The sequence below is a fragment of the Falco naumanni genome, chromosome 15 (genome assembly GCF_017639655.2).
Source record: "Falco naumanni isolate bFalNau1 chromosome 15, bFalNau1.pat, whole genome shotgun sequence".
NCBI classification, from domain to species: Eukaryota; Metazoa; Chordata; class Aves; order Falconiformes; family Falconidae; genus Falco; species Falco naumanni.
The window spans coordinates 22,613,595-22,630,832 of NC_054068.1; the positions used below are offsets into that span (position 1 = coordinate 22,613,595).

A 17,238-nucleotide genomic window follows, 5' to 3' on the forward strand; every position below is an offset into this window, starting at 1 on the left:
GATGCGCGGTTAGAAAACATACAAAACCAAGGTCTCTAGAAAATGGTGATTCTCGCACAATAGAAAATAGATCTGCCTGATTTTGGAAAGCAATTTGGTTTTTAACGTCTAGTGCTGATTGTTCCCCTGCAGCGCAGGAGGGTGATGCCAGCATCTGCGCACGCGCCCGGGGGCTGGTGTGCCTGGAAATCCCAGGAGAAGGCTCGCTCCTGCCCCGCGACCGCATGCGGGCCGAGGTCAGGCCTTCTTCACATCGTTGTGGTGCTCTCGCCTCAGCGCTCGGGGCAGCTTGGGATTGATGAAGAATCCTTTCAGGAACAAGTCTTGGACAAAATAGGGCAGGTAGCGGTGTATGAAATACATGAGCCCAAGGCCCTGCCCTGGGTAGTAGCGCACAGCTGGGTTGGCAGCCAGGAGCCCGTCCGTGATGCTGTTCACCACTGCGCTGAGGTCCTCCACTGCCACCTTCATGAACTGGATGAACTGGCGGTTGATCTCCTCGACGTAGTCCTCGCCGTAGGCCTGCAGCAGCTCCCGGGGCAGGCTGGCCACCAGCCGCTGCTTCTGCAGGTTCCAGAAGGCAGGGTCGCACGTTGACCCTGCAAGGACGCGGCCCCCCCCGTAAGCTGCGTGGCCCCCCTCCTCCAGCCCCCCTGGCATGGGTGCCAGCAGCCCCCAGTCCCCCCCAGCCTCCTGGGAAGGTCCTGCTGAAACCTTGGTAGACGTATCATGTGAGAGGCGTGGTGGGAGCACCACCGTGGCTCTTGGGACTGAACCAGAGGTCTCGGACTGTCCCTACAGTGGAGACAGTGCTACCACTAACATGGCAGAGGAGCTACTGGCAGGGCTCGATCCTGATCCTGCCTCACCAGTCAGAGCCCAAAGGCCACAGGATGGGCACCGTCCCCAGGAGGTGCCTGGGGATGCTCGGAAGCTGCATCCTGCACCACCAGCTGCTCCTGCCATCGCTCCACCTTTGCCCCCAGGTGTACCTGCCCTTTGCCTGCAGGTGCAGGCAGAAAGCGGGCACCGACCCTCTTACCTGTTTTGTAGTATCCAGGCAGGATGAGGCTGACTTTGACACCCCAAGGCTGGAGCTCACTCCGGAAGGTGTCCATGAGCAGGCTGAGGGCTGCCTTGGAGGCCCCGTAGGCTGCCAGGCAGGGGAAGGGCAGGTCACCTTGCAGGAGCGAAAGGATGAGTGAGTGGGCTCTCAGGCAGGGACCAGGAGGGCTTATGTAGGGCTGTGCTCCCGGCCCCTGCACAAGGAAAGGGCTTAGCTTTTGTTTTGCTGAGAAAGTAACTGGAATTTGCTTCAAAGCAATTGTTTTAAGGGGGGGGGGGGGGGGGGGGCAGGCAGCTGCTCTTCCTTCCCCAGCCAGTCAAAGCTGGGGGTTGTCATTCCCACTGGGGGCACAAGACAGCTTCCCTGGGGTTGCCCACCCTGCCTGCCCCCAGGATGCACATACAGCCCCATGGCTCCCCATCTCTTGAGTGCCTGCTGCAGGGCCCAGCGATGCCACTGGCTCATCCCAGGGTGCCTGGTGCCAGTCTGATGCAGCTGGCGGGGGAAGCGGAGGTGCTCAGTGGGGTGGGAGCCACACCACACCATGGGGATGCTGGACCCACAGCCGAGCTGGGGGTGCCAGGGGTCTGGCAGGCCACGCTGAAGGCAGGCTGCTCACCTGCAGGGCTGCTCACGGTGACGATGCGGCCACCGGTGGAGCGCAGCAGGGGCAGCAGTCCCTTGGTGAGCTCCAGCGAGCCGAAGAAGTTCACCTCCATGCAGGTGCGAAACCTGCCCAGCGGCGAGAGCTCGGCATCGGCAATGGTGTCGTTGAAGCCAGCATTGTTCACCAGGCCCCAGAGCCCTGTGGGAATGGAATGCTTGAAGAAGGGACCTGAATGGGGGACCCCCACCCTGGGGATCCCAGCTGCTCCCTGGCTCATGGGGGTCCCGCAAAGGAATTTTGGTGTGCCCTGAGACAAGCCCTGTTAGCAGAGGCTGTTGGTATGGGTGGCCGCAGGGATGCAGCCCACAGCAGGGAGCACATGGAGACTTGGCACTGCCACACTAGTTGCAAGCTGAGGTCCTGGGGAGCTGTGTGGGGTCCCCAGGGGGTACTACCTGTGCTGTTGGTGTTGGCCTGGATGTGTTGCAGGACACGCTGGATGTCCTCTGGCTTGGTCAGGTCCATCTGCAGCAGCGTCAGCCTCGGCGAGCAGCTCTTGCGGAGCTCCTGGGCACCGGGACCCTGCGGGTCCAGTACACTGGCAAACACTTGAAAGCCCAGGGCATCCAGGTGCCGTGCTGTCGCCTGCCCAAAGCCCGAGTCACAGCCTGCAAGAGCCAAGAGGAGCCCTGCGGTGCCCGGTGACAGCCACCGGCTGGCTGTCCCCAGCCCTCAGGGATCCCCCTAGCTCTGCCTCTCCATCCCCAGGGACCAGACACCCCCACACCCCCTGACATTGGTCCCCCACCTCGGGACCACCCTTGGCTCATCACACAGCTCCAGCTCCCATCCTGCTGGAGACATGACCTTGCCTTGGAGCATTCACAGGTCATGGAGCTGCTGTTTTCTCTCTGTCACACACGCAGGAAGAAAACACTCTTATCTGCAACCTCATCACCCCGAGTGCCTCTGATGCGAGGCACAGGTAAAACCACCAGCACAGCAAGTCACAAGGACAGCCAAGAGCCCTGCCACGATGTGGAGCGGGAGCCATCAACCCCCAAAATAGCCTCCGAAAGCTCCATCGGGCACCATTTGGAGCTGGCACAAGGCTCCACGGGAGATGCTGCCTTTTCCCAAATGTTTGCTGCCTCCCAAAAATGGTGGGCAAGAAGCACAGCAACCCCTTGCCTGGCTGAAGTACTACGGAGATTAAAAAGGGAGAGAAGGAAAAGAAGGATCCTGGTCTGCTCCTGCCACCCCACATCCTTCAAGGGAGCATCCAGCTGGGCTGTCCCACCCAGGAAAGCACTGGGTGCTGCCATGCATGGTCCCAGCCTCCTCTCCTCTATCTCGGCTCACCCACAAAGCCACTGCTGGGGTGGCTGGGGGACGGCCCGGGCAGGAGCCAGGTGTTGTGGACCAGAGCAGCCAGGATGCAAACAAACAGCAGTGGCAAGGTACAGCTTGTTCCTGGGGCTGCCGGCAGCACCGCACCTCACCGATAGCTCCAGGGAGCCCACGTCACTGCGGCTGCCCAGTCACATTAACCATTAACAGGGGAGCGCTGCGGGGACAGCCCCATCACCCCTGCACCCTCCGGCCTAGCACCCTTGGGTGCTCCTTAGGACATCCCTGAGAAAGGGCCCTATCCAGCACCTGGAGCCACCCCAGCATGGACACAACAGCAGCCCTGGGCACTGGTACCTGCTCTGCAGGCCCCTAGGAGACCCCAGACCCCTCCCAGCACCTCTCCTGCCTGTGCTGGGGTGGACACGGAGACCAGCTGCCCCCCTCAGCTCCCTGCTCCTGCCCCCTCAGGCCGGGATGGGGGTGCTGCCAGCTCCAACTCTCAGTGCCAGCTAAACCACCCTTGGCTCAGCATCTGCGCTCTGGTCCCCAGCTCTGCTTTACTTTATTGCTGCATCAGAAATGCAAAAGTCCCTGGCCAGAGTGATAACACACCCCAGAGGTGCTCTGCTGGCAGGAAGGGGCTGCAGGGACCCCCCCACTTTGTCATGCAACACCCAGCACCCATCATGGGTGCGTGCCGGGCTGGCTCAGCATCACTCCTGGCATCCCCCCAGTGCTATAGGGGATGCTGAATGTGCTGTGGGCTGCTGGAGCAGCACATCCACCTCTCCCCTCCCCAGGAACAGGTCATGCTGCCAACAGCCAGCCAGATAAGGTGCATTTCACCTTTCCCAACACAGCAGGAGAAAACTGCAATAAAGATAAGGTTTAAAAATAAAAGTGCTTGTGGCCACAGCCTCACCATGCTGCAGCCAGTGCCCTGCGCACCGTCACCGCCAGGACAGAGTTACCTGCACTGCTCCCACCCCAGCCAGCAAGAAAAGCTTCCAGTCCGAACACAAAGCTGTGTCTCGCCTCCTGAGCCTCAAAACACTGGGAAACATCCCAAAAACCCGAGAGACACAGGTTTGCTGGCTTGTTTCAGGCAATCCCGGCAAGGAGGGAGCAAACACAGCCGCATGCCATCCAAGCCAGCCAGGGTTTGTTTTGCCTTAGAGGAGTGGGACTGTCAGAGGATTTGTTTCGGAAGTTTTAATTTATTCACACACACACACAAACACACCCAACAAAAAACAACCTGCCTGGGAGGCTGGCAGGAGGCCCAGGGCCAGGAGGCAAGGATGTTCTGGTGTTATTTAAGGTCTCCAGCACTGCTCAGCTTCCTGGCTGCTGTGCTCAGGCATGGCCAAGAGTGCAGGGAGGGACAATAAAACCTCTGGGGCCATAGCACGTGGCCCCAAAGCACAGCAGCTTGCCCAGGGCCATGCTCATTCCCCGTGGCTACCAGCACACAAGCCATCGGCACTGCCGGGGCTGGCGTGGGACCCGCCACCGCTGGCTCGGCCCCACAGGGAGTGCTGGAGCCGGTCAGTCTGTGCGGCCCCGGCAAGGCTGGCCCTGGGCGTGCTGCCCTCCGAGGATGACGAGGAGATGCTGGCGCCAGCTCCCCCCGCCCTGGCTCCCTGCTTGCCAACCAGTTCTGCATCCGTGCCGGCAGAAGGGACCGCGGTCGGACCGAGCACAGGAGAAGCCCAGCATAGGGAGCACGGTAGAGGAGGGCAGGCAGCTTGAAGCCCCCCATTGGTCCCAGGCCAACAGCCAGAGGTTTCTGCTGCAGCAGGAGCAGCACCCGAGCCCAGGTTGCAAAATCTGGCAGAGCTCCACAGTCTCAGCAAGCGGGGGCAAATGCCTGCTCTGGGGGCCGGCTGGCCTTTTGCCGGAGCAGCAGGTCAGCAGCAATTTCTGGGGACTCTGCAAAAGCTCCAGCCACTGCACCGGCTCCCCCAGGAGCAGAGCATGCCGGCTGCCACTGGGATTTCGACACACTGAGCCCTGGCTTTACCTGTCTTGAGCAAGCAGAGAGGTTTGGCCTCCAGCATCACCACTGGGGTGCCCTCCCACCCACTCAGGGAGGACAAAGACGACCGACCATGCAGCGCTGTGTGCTCACCGCCCGGAGATGCCCGTCGCCGGTGAAAGCAGGGCTCACACGGCGCTGGCTGAAACCACAGTCCCGATTTGGTGCGGACACATGTCTTTCGGGTGAGTCGGGCGTGGCACGGCGCTGGCTTTTTGCTATCTCAGGTATTCACCCTGCTCCTGCAGCCATGCACGGACACATGCTCAAAATCAATGCTGCAGTTTGCTGAGCGGAGCTACCGTCCAGGAGCTGCCAAACCACAAGCACCCCCTGCCCCTGTGCCCACCATCAGCACAGTACCTGAGGGAGGGCTGGTGGCACAGGTCCACAGTGCTCACCCCGATGCAACGCTTCCCCACCTGAGCCGTGAATCCTCACCCCCAAGCCGTGCACCTTCGCATGCCTGAACCACAAGCTATGCAGCCTCATCCCTGAGCCACGTACAAAGGGAGAAGAGCAGCACAGACCTGCAAAACCTCAGCAGGCAGAAGCACAGCTTCCCGAAGAAGCCCTGTGCAGCTGCGCAGAGCCCTGAGCACAGTGGCAGCTCCCCAGTAGCTGTTCCCTCCATGGCCACCCCAGCCTGGGATCCCAGCATGGAAGCTGGTGAGGGGTTGCCCCAGGACTGAGCTCCCTCAGGGTTAGTCCTGGCAGCGTGAGCAGCAGCATCCCCAGGGGCTGCTCCCCAGGCACGCAGCGAGGGCAGGCAGCAGGGCATCCCTCGAGGATGTTCCATCTTCCACCAAGCCTGGAGGCAGCTGGGTGCTTGCCACTGGGTTGGGCACCCAGAGCAGCATCACTTCCTCCCCAGCTCTGCAGGCCATCACCTGGGTGCCCCATGTGCCCCTCACAGCCCTGCCACTGCTCCCCAAATCCCAGGACATCAACCTCACCTCTCTCACCACACAGAGCTTTTGAGCTATGTGTTCCACCACTCTGAGATGCCTCACCAAGATGGAGCTGTCACCATTGTCACCAGCCTCCCAGCCCTGAGATGGCGCTGGGCTGAAGGACCCATCAGCGGAGGGGAGCCGAGGCGCCAAGGCCGAGCGGATTAACAGGCTGAGCTGCTTGTTTCCATAGGCTCAAGCTCAAATCCTGCCTGGGATGCCAAGCTAAACAGGCCTTCTGGCCCCAGCAGGACTTGCCGCTGCCACCTCAGATCCAGCTCCTCCAGGCACAGGATGGGGTTCAGTCTGGCTGCGCTGCAGGGACACTCAGCTGGGCATCTGGGGGGCAGGGCAGGGACTGATCCTGGCTTCATCCTGGCAGCACCATGGGGACCTCATGGATGATGTGGCACTGAGCAGTGAGGCCAGAGCAGTATGCAGCAGGGATGGTGCCACTGGAGGGGATGGGGCTCCCCAAAAGGGACTTGGGGAGGGGGTCCCTGCACAGGGCAGGTCCAGGCAGGACAAAGCACCCAGCAAAAGCCCACAGGGGAAGAGCAGAGCCCTGCGGCCAACCTGCTGGATGCCGTGCACGTTTGGAGCGAGGAGCGATAAAGGGGTGATGTCAGCCCCAGGCAAGAGGGAACAAATTCTTGGCAGGGCACTGGGGAGGGTGGGGACAGCAGGAGCACCTGTGCCCACGGCAGCTGAGCTGCCACAGCTGCCCACTGGGTCCAGCCCCCCCAGGAGCCACCTGCCCACAGCCGAGGTCCTGCCAGGCCAGCAGGGCCAGCAGCAGCCCCCACCCCACTGCAGCCGGTGGCATCACCATCAAGAGGAAACCACACCCCTGCTGGTGGCTCACAGGGCAGCATGCCACACTGGCAGTGAGGTGTCCCCGCTCCCCATGGAGCCCCCCAGGAGCAGCCCCCACGCCCAGGTACTGGTGGATGGGGCCAGGGTGGCAGCAGCCCCGTGATGCTGCTGCAGGTCCTCCGCACCCAGTTTTGCATTATTAATTTGTAATAATTAATTAATATATATTACATACAATAATTAAATTACATTAAACCCAGGGAGATGCCTTCAGGGATGAGCCAAATCCCATCCCCAAATCCCCAGCAAGGGGACAACATGCAAGCCCCACCCCCCTGCCCCAAACGGCCTGGGTGGACATCCCTGCAAAGCCTTACCCCCCTTCCCCAGGCAGGACCTGAGCCAAAGGGAGCATGTGCTGCTCCCCACTCCCCGGGACACCCCCCCACCCCCCCTAGTGCAGCCAGCGTAGGCAGCCAGAGGGAAATTACGAGCCAGGGTGCTGACAGCTCCTGCAGCCCAGGATGAAGTGCCACATCTGCATCCCTCCAGCAGGTCCTAAGGGTCAGGGCAGGGGCCAGGCAGACCCTCAGCCCCCCAGGGAGGCCCGTAGACCACAGCAGGAGGCAGAGCTGGGGATGCCCATCACCAAAGGGATACAGGGGTGACACACACACCACACACCCCACCACGCCAGGGACAACAGCCAGATGGTATGAATTACAACGGATTAGCTGAGTGTTTCTGAAGCCTCACACACCATCACCTCCACCTGGGGAGGCATCTTTCACTTAACAAACCAAAGAGAAATGGGAAAACCTGATTTTCTGCCTAGACAACCCAAAGCAGCTGGGCTGAGATGACGAGGAGCCCTGAGGCCGGTGTGGATACACTCCTGAATTAAAGCCCATTTTTCAGGAGCAGGCACTGGTGCATCAGTATTGAGCACCCCAACAGCACAAAAGCAGCCACAAAATAAATCAATGTCGGGAGCCACAGCCCTCCCTGTCACTAAAAGCCACGCAGACGCCTTATCCCTCCCCCCCAAAGCCGAGGGCAGCAGATGCTGGTCACCACCAGTGGGGCTGACAAAGCCAGAAGCTTGTTACATCGCACATGGCAGAAATGAGCTCAGCCACCTTCCCCTGCACAAGGCCAGTGCCTGGCGAGGTGCTGGAGATCAGGATCCATCCACAAGCTTGCAGTCAGCCTTGGCACAGGCTTTAAGCTCTCAGGAGGGCAGCCTGGCACCCAGACCTGCTGAGCTCAGCCTAAGGGCTTGCACCAGCAGGGTCAGCAGATGCAAAAGCACCAGAGATTTCCTCAGATGGAGCAGCGAGTGCAGGAGAGCCCGGCAGATAACCCAGCCCTGACAGAACAGGGGTGCTGCTGGCAAGGACTGAGCCAGGGCTTGCAAACAGGCAGGGTGGAGGAAGTGCCTCTCCTCCCAGCAACGCTGTGGTGCTTCAGGTTTCACAGAAAAAGGGCACAAGAATTTCCTAGAAGCAGCCGCTCACCGCATCCCCGGGGCTGGACGGCATCTTCCAGCAGCCACTGTCTCCACTGAGGGGAGATCCTCTCTTCAAAAGGAGCAGCTGGACTCTCATGGTCAAGGATTTGAGTGTCCTGTGGGCAGGGATGAGCAGGAGGCAGCAGCCAGGACATTGCCTGCAAAAGGGTGCAGCCCATACATCAGGGCTAATCGGGAATGGATGGATGTCTGCTGAGAAGAGGAAGTTGTGAAGAGCCGTAGTGATAACTGGGTTAATAATCACCTTCAGAGGGAACACGGTGAACCGGGAACATGGAGCTGGCGAGCTGCGAAAGCCATCCATCAGCAAGAGCTGTTGCTGGGAAGGACACCCATGGCCCAGGGACAGCTTGGCCAGATCAGTGCCAATGCCAAGCTGGCACTGGTGACACATTTGCCTGGGCTCTTAGAAAGGGAGAGGCCGGGTGGGAACCAGGCTGGGAAGCTGGAAAGCTCCACCAGCCACAGCTGGGAAGTGGCACTGAAGATGCTCTGGGGAACGAGGTGGTGGGAGCAAAGCCACAGCTGGGCACCTGCTGGGAAGCACCCCCAGGCCACACAAGGGCTCCCCAGGGACCCCCAGCAGGCTGGGGAAACACCAGCCAAGACCCTTATCTATCTCACATGATACTGCATCAGGCCCCAGGAGCCAGCAAGGAGAGGTGGAAGGTCATGCCTAAGGTCTGCTACAGGCAGGGCTAAGCCATCTGCAAGCAGCAGAAGGGAAGACCAGATCTTCTACGTGGACCACCATTAGCCATCCACACCCCAGGACATCGCACGGAAGGCATCTCTAGCCAGCACAGCAAAGCACCGCAGCCTCCACAGGACTGGGAGAGCCTCTGGCCATGTGGTGGGTTGGGTGAGCCACGGGAGGACCCTGAACTGCCACCCAAGACCGGGTGCCACTCCACCCACCGCACCATGGAGGTGGACAAGACACACAGGGCTGGGACAGGCAGTGTCAGCAGGGACAGAGCCAGGCTGGGGCAGCGCTGACCAGAGCAGTCGCTCCCAAGCAAGCCCAGGGGATCACCACGTTAAGCAGCTCAGAGCTTGCAGCACCACAACAAAACTACAGCTGTTTGAATGGAGTCTTATCAGCTCTGGGGTATTTTGGTGATGATATTCCACTTTGCTTATCAGGTGCCATCCCATCACTCCCCCTGTCACAAGAATAAAGTCTCACCACATGCCACAAGTTCAGGCAAGCAGAAAAACGGGTGCAAGCCCTGCCCATCTCCATATCAAGATGGTCTCTGCAGTTGCACCCACTATCTTTTCTGTTGCAGCTTCCTGATCCACCTAGAGCTCAGGTTTGTGTTTTGGGGGGTTTATTTTTTAGCAACTGAGCGAGCACCAATTGCGCTTCAGCCAAGACAGCCTTTGAAATAGCCATTTAGGCCCCCAGGCTAAGATCCCTACCCCATGGCCACCTCAAGCCACACCAGCCCCTTCTGCACCTGATTTAAGTTGTCCCCTCCTCACCCTCCACTTGCAGCTCCCACCAGCTTATCAGAGTTTGAGGATCACAAGACTGATCTGGCACATTTTACCAGAACACAAGCAAGTAGCCCTCCAGGCTGATGTGCTTGGACATAGTCGTGCCGAGCCAGGCTGGACAGTGATGCACAGGGCAGCACCCACACATGTCAACTGGCTTGGGACAGCACAGGCAGAGTCCAGCACACCAGCTGAAGCAGGGACAGGAGTCACCACAGGACAGCTGCACACCCCAGTTACCCACCTGGTAACTGGGACCCTGGGAAGGAACAAGCATTGGTCACAGTGTCGTTGGCAGGGTCACGAGAAGCAGATGTGCACAGCATGAGGTTTATGCCAAATGTATGGCCACCAGAGTGGTGAAACGGGGTAGAAAGGGATCACAAATCTGTTCAAGGGTACGTCTGGTGGAAGCTGAGACACACAACGTGAGAAGATCACCACCAGGAGAAACAGAGGGAGGCTTGAAAGCAGCAGCCAGACATTCAAAGCCCTTGGGCAGGTACCTCCTCCAGGACCTCAGCTCACCAGCCCATCCCTCCTCTCCATCCCCAGCCTGCCTGGGGAGCACCCACCATCTGGCTCCCCAGGGTCACCCACGCAGCAAGAGGCTGTGCTACCAAAGAGCCTGTAAAGCCAAAAACTGCTTTTCAAGATTACAGCCTTAGAGACAGCAAATCCCAGGACAGCACCACATGCAATGGCAAAGCCAGCTCCCAACAGGGAAGCTGATAAAGCTCAGGGGCTGGCAGCTCTCCAGGGGAGAAGGAAGCATAAGCGGTATGCTGCCTGTGAAGCACAGAGGCTGGGACAGAAGAACGGGGATTGGAGACTGTGGATGGACCGTAGCAGTCAGGGGGAACCGGAGGACGTAACAGGCATGTGCTGCGCAAGGTTAAAAACAAAAAGTCCCAAACTATACCTATGGCAACACACTGACAGCACGAGGGCAACGGTCTTGGACACTTTCCACCTTGCAGGCTCTACAGCAGTCTCTCAGGTCTGACACTGCAGGAAGGACATCAAGAGGTGAAGAGGTATGAAAGCCCTGTAGCCTCCTGCACAGGTCAGCTGGGCAAGCGGAGGTCCTCCCCCAGCTGGGGTTTTGGACCAGCACTGAAAGACAGCTGTAGGGAGAAGGGAAATGCTTGCCCAGGCTTGGTGGAGGCACCTTAAATACAGCCCCCCACCCCATTCCCCCTCCAGTAAAACCCTGGCTGGGCAAGTCCACCACCCCCATGCTACCAGTAGTAAAAGCAGCACGGCTCCTCTGAAACCAGATCCTGGCTTAAGGGGAGCTAGACTCAACAGTGGGTAACACAATCCCAGACCTCATTAAAGAGGTGCTGTTCATTGGACTAGAGGGCAGCAACTGCCTACACTTCTCTCCTCCCGAAGCATCCGTTCCCATCTGACAATCTCATTTCTGCAGGGAAGTCTCTGCTTTGTTGCTCTCATGTCCCCGCATAACCCCGGGTGCTAATCAAGCCAGCTTGGGTTTCTCTATCAACTCTGTTCTCCCACAGCATGCAACTTTACATGCTTTTCCTTCTAATTAGCTGTGCTCATCATTTTTGGTTAACGGTGCTAAAAAAACACCCCAAAGAGCCTGTGTCCTTCGCAGGCTTTGAAAGTGCTTATTTATTAAATAAGTGAGAAAGCTGACTGTATGTATCTACACGTCTGCGGTGATCAGGGGCAGTTATCCATTTCTGAAGAAACCTAGTGAGGGGAAGGTGACTCTGAATTCTGTGGAGGGCTGCTGACAACGTCGGGGGAGAGCTTCAGCCCTGCAAAGAGAGGCAGAGAAAGCAGGTTTCCTCCGCTGCCTCCCAGAAACCAGCAGCAAACCTTATAACTAGAGTTAGATGTTGCTTTTTTCCTCCCTTAAATACGCAAGGTATCGCTTTACACCAGGGTTCCAGTTTGAGTGTTTGGTTTTGGTCCTGTCCCTGCCTCGGATTGGAAGAGCAGTTGTCTCTGCTATTAATTTTTAATAGATCCTGGAAAACAGCAGTTCCTGAGAACAAGCCGATTTTCAGCCTCCATTTAACCTGGGGAAGACCACAGGTATCTCGGAGCTGACGCACTGGCTCCAGCAGCAGGGTGGAAGTTGCCTGTGGGAGCTACGGTGTCTTTACATGAAGCTTTGTTTATCATGAGGCTGCTGGAAGGCTCAGCACCACATGCAGGCTGCAAGCATGCCGTGCTGGTGCTCTAGCCGTGCCCCGGAGCAGAAGTGTCTATCCTGGATTACTCAACAGCCCTGAAGTCTCAGCCTCCTGACATCTCTTAATGACCCAGTTCAGCTGGAAAATGTGTCTAAGACAACATCAAATTCTGGACAGGAGTGATGCTGCTGTTTTACAGAGGAAAGCAATTCACCTTCGTGGCAGAACAGCAAGAGTCCTGACATCTGGATTGAATCATTTCACCCTGCTGCAGTCACCAGATGCTTCAACATCTGTTGAGTCCATGGGAAACTAAGCTCCACTCGACCATGATCAAGTTGCAAAACCTCTGTTAACCTTGAACACAATCTGAATCTCTGCCCCATTTCAGATTGTTAATGGGGCATGCAATTGTAACAAGAGAGCCTCACCAGGAAAACTGACTTTCCCTGCAGCGAGGAAGGGGAAGGGAGGAGAACATGGCAGGTTTGGCTCTGGAACAGCCTGACCTGCCAACCGGTTTTGTTCACAAAGAAGATTTGTTGAGGAAACAGACCGGTCTGCAGGTGCCTCCTGGCCTTGCAGGCTATACCAGGGAGGAACAAGGATGCGAGACCCCCAGATTTCCTCCCCCAGGCAGCCACCCTATGGGTTTGGGTTATTTCAGAGCTGCGTAATTCAGGTGCAACCTTCACAGGCAGAGCAACAATTCACTGTTGTCAACTTCTCATCCAAGCTGAAGAATCAGTACCTTGCAACTCAACTTGTACCTTCCCTCTGCTCTGGCAGAACCCTGCAGGCAGGACCTACAGGCTGGTTTGCATTTGGTCCTTCTCAAGGATCTGTAGTAAATTGGGTAATTGGCTACTGCCTGAAAAAACGACCCCCAAGCAGTCACACACCACAGAGCTACACAAGAGCAAGGGGCTCACGACCACCCCAGCTGCACAGCAGAGCCCCGGGATGTTCACAGCCATCCTTCCACCACTTCCAGACACTAAACCCAGCTGTACTGGGCAGTTTCTGTGGACTCACCCAATTTCACAGACATCCACAGGGACCAAAGGATGATCAAGGCTCACATCTAAACTCAGCCAGGTCAAAACCAACCTGGCATGAAGTGCTGTCAGCTTGGACCTAGAGAGGCAGAGAAATGGCAGTTCATTCACCTCCCTCCAAGGCTGCTCTCGCAGACCGTCGCCTTTGCACAGGCTACAGAGGCTGGACTGCTTTTTGTAACGACTCCTGATAGGAAGGAGCTAGGGGATACAAGAAAACACCCCTCCTCTTTGCTCACACAGCTCAGGGGAGTCCAAGGCACCTAAGCACACCCAATAGCACCATTTTCAGATGTAGGAAGGGGCGCACACACAGAAGCCAGCTGCCTGATGCTTGGAGCAAGGCTGCTCCCGGTGAGCAACCAGCACGTCTGCACCGCTGGCCCACAGGTACCCACCAACAGCATAAGCACCCCGGGGTGCCCTGACCACACACCGGTGGCGAGGGATGCCAGGTACCAGCTACCTTGCAGCTTGCTGGTGTGGGATCAGCCCCTGTACGCAGCCTGCCCCCACTCCAGGTGTCCCGGGGTCCCTGCAGCTCCCCACGCTTGGCCAAAGCCTGTGCCAGACCACAGGCTTGTCCTCAAGGCAGGTTTGGGCTCACAGGCAAGCTCAGGACAGCACGTCAAGGGCAGTGTGGAGATGGCTGCTGTCCCCCTCCCGGCCCAGGGCTGGAGCAGCTGATCTCTGCTCCCCTCCTCATCCTGCCAGTCCTCCTGGGGCTGACCTCTCCCAGCCCAGCTGCACAGAAGGGCATTCTCCTCACTGCAAACAACTGTGACCTCCCCCAGGAAGGCAGGATTAACGCTTTCCTCACTCCCTGCCAGGCTGCATACACTGGAGCAGCACTCCTGGAGGAGCCAGACAATTGGGATGCAGAGCAAGAGCCCCAAGGCCACAGCCATGGATAAATATAGCACCACAGGGACTAGCAGCCACCTACTTTGCTAACCCAGGGGATGCACCAGGGAGACCACAGCATTCCTCACCAGCAGCAGGCAGCTGCCCGTCCCTGCTCCAGCCAAACCCCAGCCCCATGTGCAACACCTGAAATGCAAACCCACAACAGATGGGAAACACCATAACTTTCTAGTCCCTGCTGCTACTGCAGGGTCAGCAGCTTTGATCTGCAGCAGCTCCACATCTGCTCTGCTACTTTCCCACCGAGCTGCATAGTTAGTTTTCCATCAACCCCTCCCATAAACTAAGTTTTGATTAGCCAGCGATGTCCAGACCAGCACATGAGGCTGGAGCATCACATGCAGAGCTCAACTTGGGGTTGTTCCCAGGGGTCATGGGAGAGCGGGCAGCTGGAAGACCTGGGACACCTCAGCCAGGAGATACAACAGCACCACAGCCACATTCCCTTGCTCCAGGTAAGCATCACTGAGCCTGTGCAACTCCCTGCTGCAGGATTAAGCCAGTGATCAAGGAGCGTATATAAGAGGAAACAATGCCCAAAGCTTTTCAGGCTGGGACCTGCGCTGCTCCACTGCAGCCATCGGGAGGGGACTGTGCTGCATTTCTTCGTTGGCCTGCAGGGTCCAGCGTTACACTCAGCGTGGCAGGAGCCCTGTCCCTGACTCGCACACCTTCACCGATACCCAGCACCCAACTCCACACTTCTCCCTCTGCTGTGTTTTGCTTCCCACGGGCAAGAAGAGGAAGGCCAGGCTGCCTTTCTCCAGGAGCTCGCTCCTGCATTGATCCTCCCTGGCTGCTCCCACAGGAGACACCAACAGCAACTCAATACCCAGTTGCCAGGAAGTGTCCGGAATTAATCCGCAAAAGAATCAGGCTAATTACTATGCAAATACTCAAGTGAGGGATGCCATCCCAGGCAGAGCAGCCCTCCATCTGCCCCTTGGCAGGCACCTGCTGGAGCAGCAGTAAGGAAACCCTGATCCTGCACCACAGGCTGTGCCTCAAACCTGTAAAACCACAAAGTATTTACAGCCAAGAGCAAACACACCAGAGCTGCAGAGGTGTCACATCAATGCACCAGGGCAAGAACACCTTGTTCCACCCACTGACTCACTAATTATACAGGCAATGCCACAGAGCCAGGGCTGGCCAGACCTGGTGTGCCACAGGGTACCTGCAAGCACGTGGCTGTCAGACATGTCCTCTCCAGGCAGCCCTGCCCCGCCGCAGCTTTGACCTTCACTTCGTTGAATCATTCATTCATCTACTGCCTTGCTCCTCCAAGCTTCCTCCTCCTCCGGAGAGGCCTCCCTCCGCTTCCCACTGGTGCCACAGAGCCCTTGAAGCTGGATGGGGGACCCACCTCTCCTTCCCAAGGATGCCCCATCACAAGATCCAGTTTTCTGGGAAACACACAAGCCTCCTCCAGCCTGGGAGTCTCCAAGCCAAGGCCAGCCCAGCCGTTCCCATCAGGATGCAGGCTCCTGTCCTTGGGAGAACCACCAAGGTCATGCCCATGGGTTTCCTTCCCCTCTGCATCCACGTGGAGCCCACAGCACCCTCCCAGCAACACCCACGCTGGCTCCAGCACTTCCTCCTCACGCCATGTCAGCATCATCTCGCAGCAAAGCACCTGCTGACCCCAGCTACCTTCATCATCCTCCAGCCTCACTGCCAGGAGGAAGGAGAGGGGAATGCACTTATATACCAAGGTATCCTAAAGAAATTCAGCCACCAAGCTTAGCTGGGCAAAGCCTGGGAGAGCAGCACATCCCTGCAGAGCCGCCTTCCCCACAAAGGAGCTCTGTGCTGGGCAGCACTTCCCAAGGGTGACCCCACAAAGAGGGGGCACAATCCCACTTGCCCCCCACAGCTCCCAGGACAGGGCTCTGGGTGAAGTGGAGTGCTCAGCCTCACTGTAGCCTGTAGAGATGCCATGAGAAGCTTTTTAGGGAGCAGAATGGCTCCAGGTGGGAGGCGAGGGCAGCCCCTGGGCCAGCCGAGGGGCTCCTGAACCAGCCCCGCCACATCCCATCTGACATCCCCACTCCTGGAGGAAGCATCACGCTGCAACTCGGGGGCAACGCTGGAGTCCTGGAGACAGGAGGCTGCTCACAGGGACCAAATGCAGCCCCCCACAGCCCCCCTGCTCCGGGGCAGGGGCAAGGGCAGCAACAGCCCGGCCGGTCCTGCCGGGGCACGGAGCAGGGATGCGCGGGCACGGCCCGGGGGGCCGCCCCGCTCCCCGCCGCCCCCACACCGGGGCCGTCGGGGCGTCGAGGCCGTGCGGCCCCGCACTCACCTGTGACGAGGACGGCTCTGCCCGCCACCGGCAGCAGCCTGCGGGGCGATGCCCGCCACAGCAGCAGGCAGGCGGCGGCGGCGGCCAGGGCGAGCCCCAGGGGCAGCGGCAGGCAGGCGCGGCACAGGCTCTGCAGCCCGGCCAGCAGCGCCAGGGGCAGCACCAGCCCCCGGCCCGGCCCCAGCGCCCGGCGAGCCGCCCGCAGCGCCAGGCTGCCGGCCAAGGCCGCCCACAGCGCGCCGTACGCCCAGCGCTCCAGCCCCGGCTCCATCCCGGGCCCGGCCCCCGCCGCTGCCGCCGCGCCCGGCCCCGCCGCGCCCCTTTATAACCGCCCCGGCGGTGGGAAAGGGGCGGGGCCGCGCCCGCCCCCGCCAATGGAAGACGATCGGGCACCGGGCACCGCCGGGACCGAACCGGCTCCCGCACCGGCACCGGGCGCCGGCTCCCCGCCGGCTCCTGCACCGGCACCCGCACCGGCTCCGCGCCGGCACCCGCACTGGCCCCGGGCACTGGCTCCCCGCCGGCTCCTGCACCGGCACCCGCACCCACACCTGCACCGGCACCCGCACTGGCACCCGCACTGGCACCGAGCACCAGCACCGGTACCCACACCGGCACCCACGGTGGCTCCCCACCGGCTCCCACACCGGCCTTTACCCCAGCTCCCACACCGGCACCCACCCTGGCTCCCGGCTGGCTGCCACACTGGCACCCACACAGGCTCCCCACCGGCACTCACACTGGCTCCCGGCTGGCTCCCACACCAGCACCCACATGAGCTCCCTGCCGGCACCCACCCCGGCACCAACACCGGCTCCCACACTGGCACCCACACTAGCTCGTCACCGGCACCCACGATGGCATCAACACTGGCCCCCACACAGGCTCCCACACCGGCACCACACTGGCTCCT

General features: G+C 59.4%; 1 protein-coding gene across 1 annotated transcript; it reads right to left on the reverse strand.

The window, feature by feature from the left end:
• Positions 1 to 145: 145 nt before the first annotated feature.
• On the reverse strand, positions 146 to 16,596 carry HSD11B2 (hydroxysteroid 11-beta dehydrogenase 2). Its single transcript, XM_040615551.1, has 5 exons — positions 16,326 to 16,596; positions 2,129 to 2,341; positions 1,686 to 1,871; positions 1,043 to 1,180; positions 146 to 599 (listed from the first exon to the last, which is right to left on the reverse strand). Exons 1-5 carry the CDS (start codon positions 16,594 to 16,596, stop codon positions 238 to 240), a joined length of 1,170 nt encoding a protein of 389 aa, XP_040471485.1. The 3' UTR covers positions 146 to 237.
• Between the last annotated feature and the right edge of the window lie 642 nt (positions 16,597 to 17,238).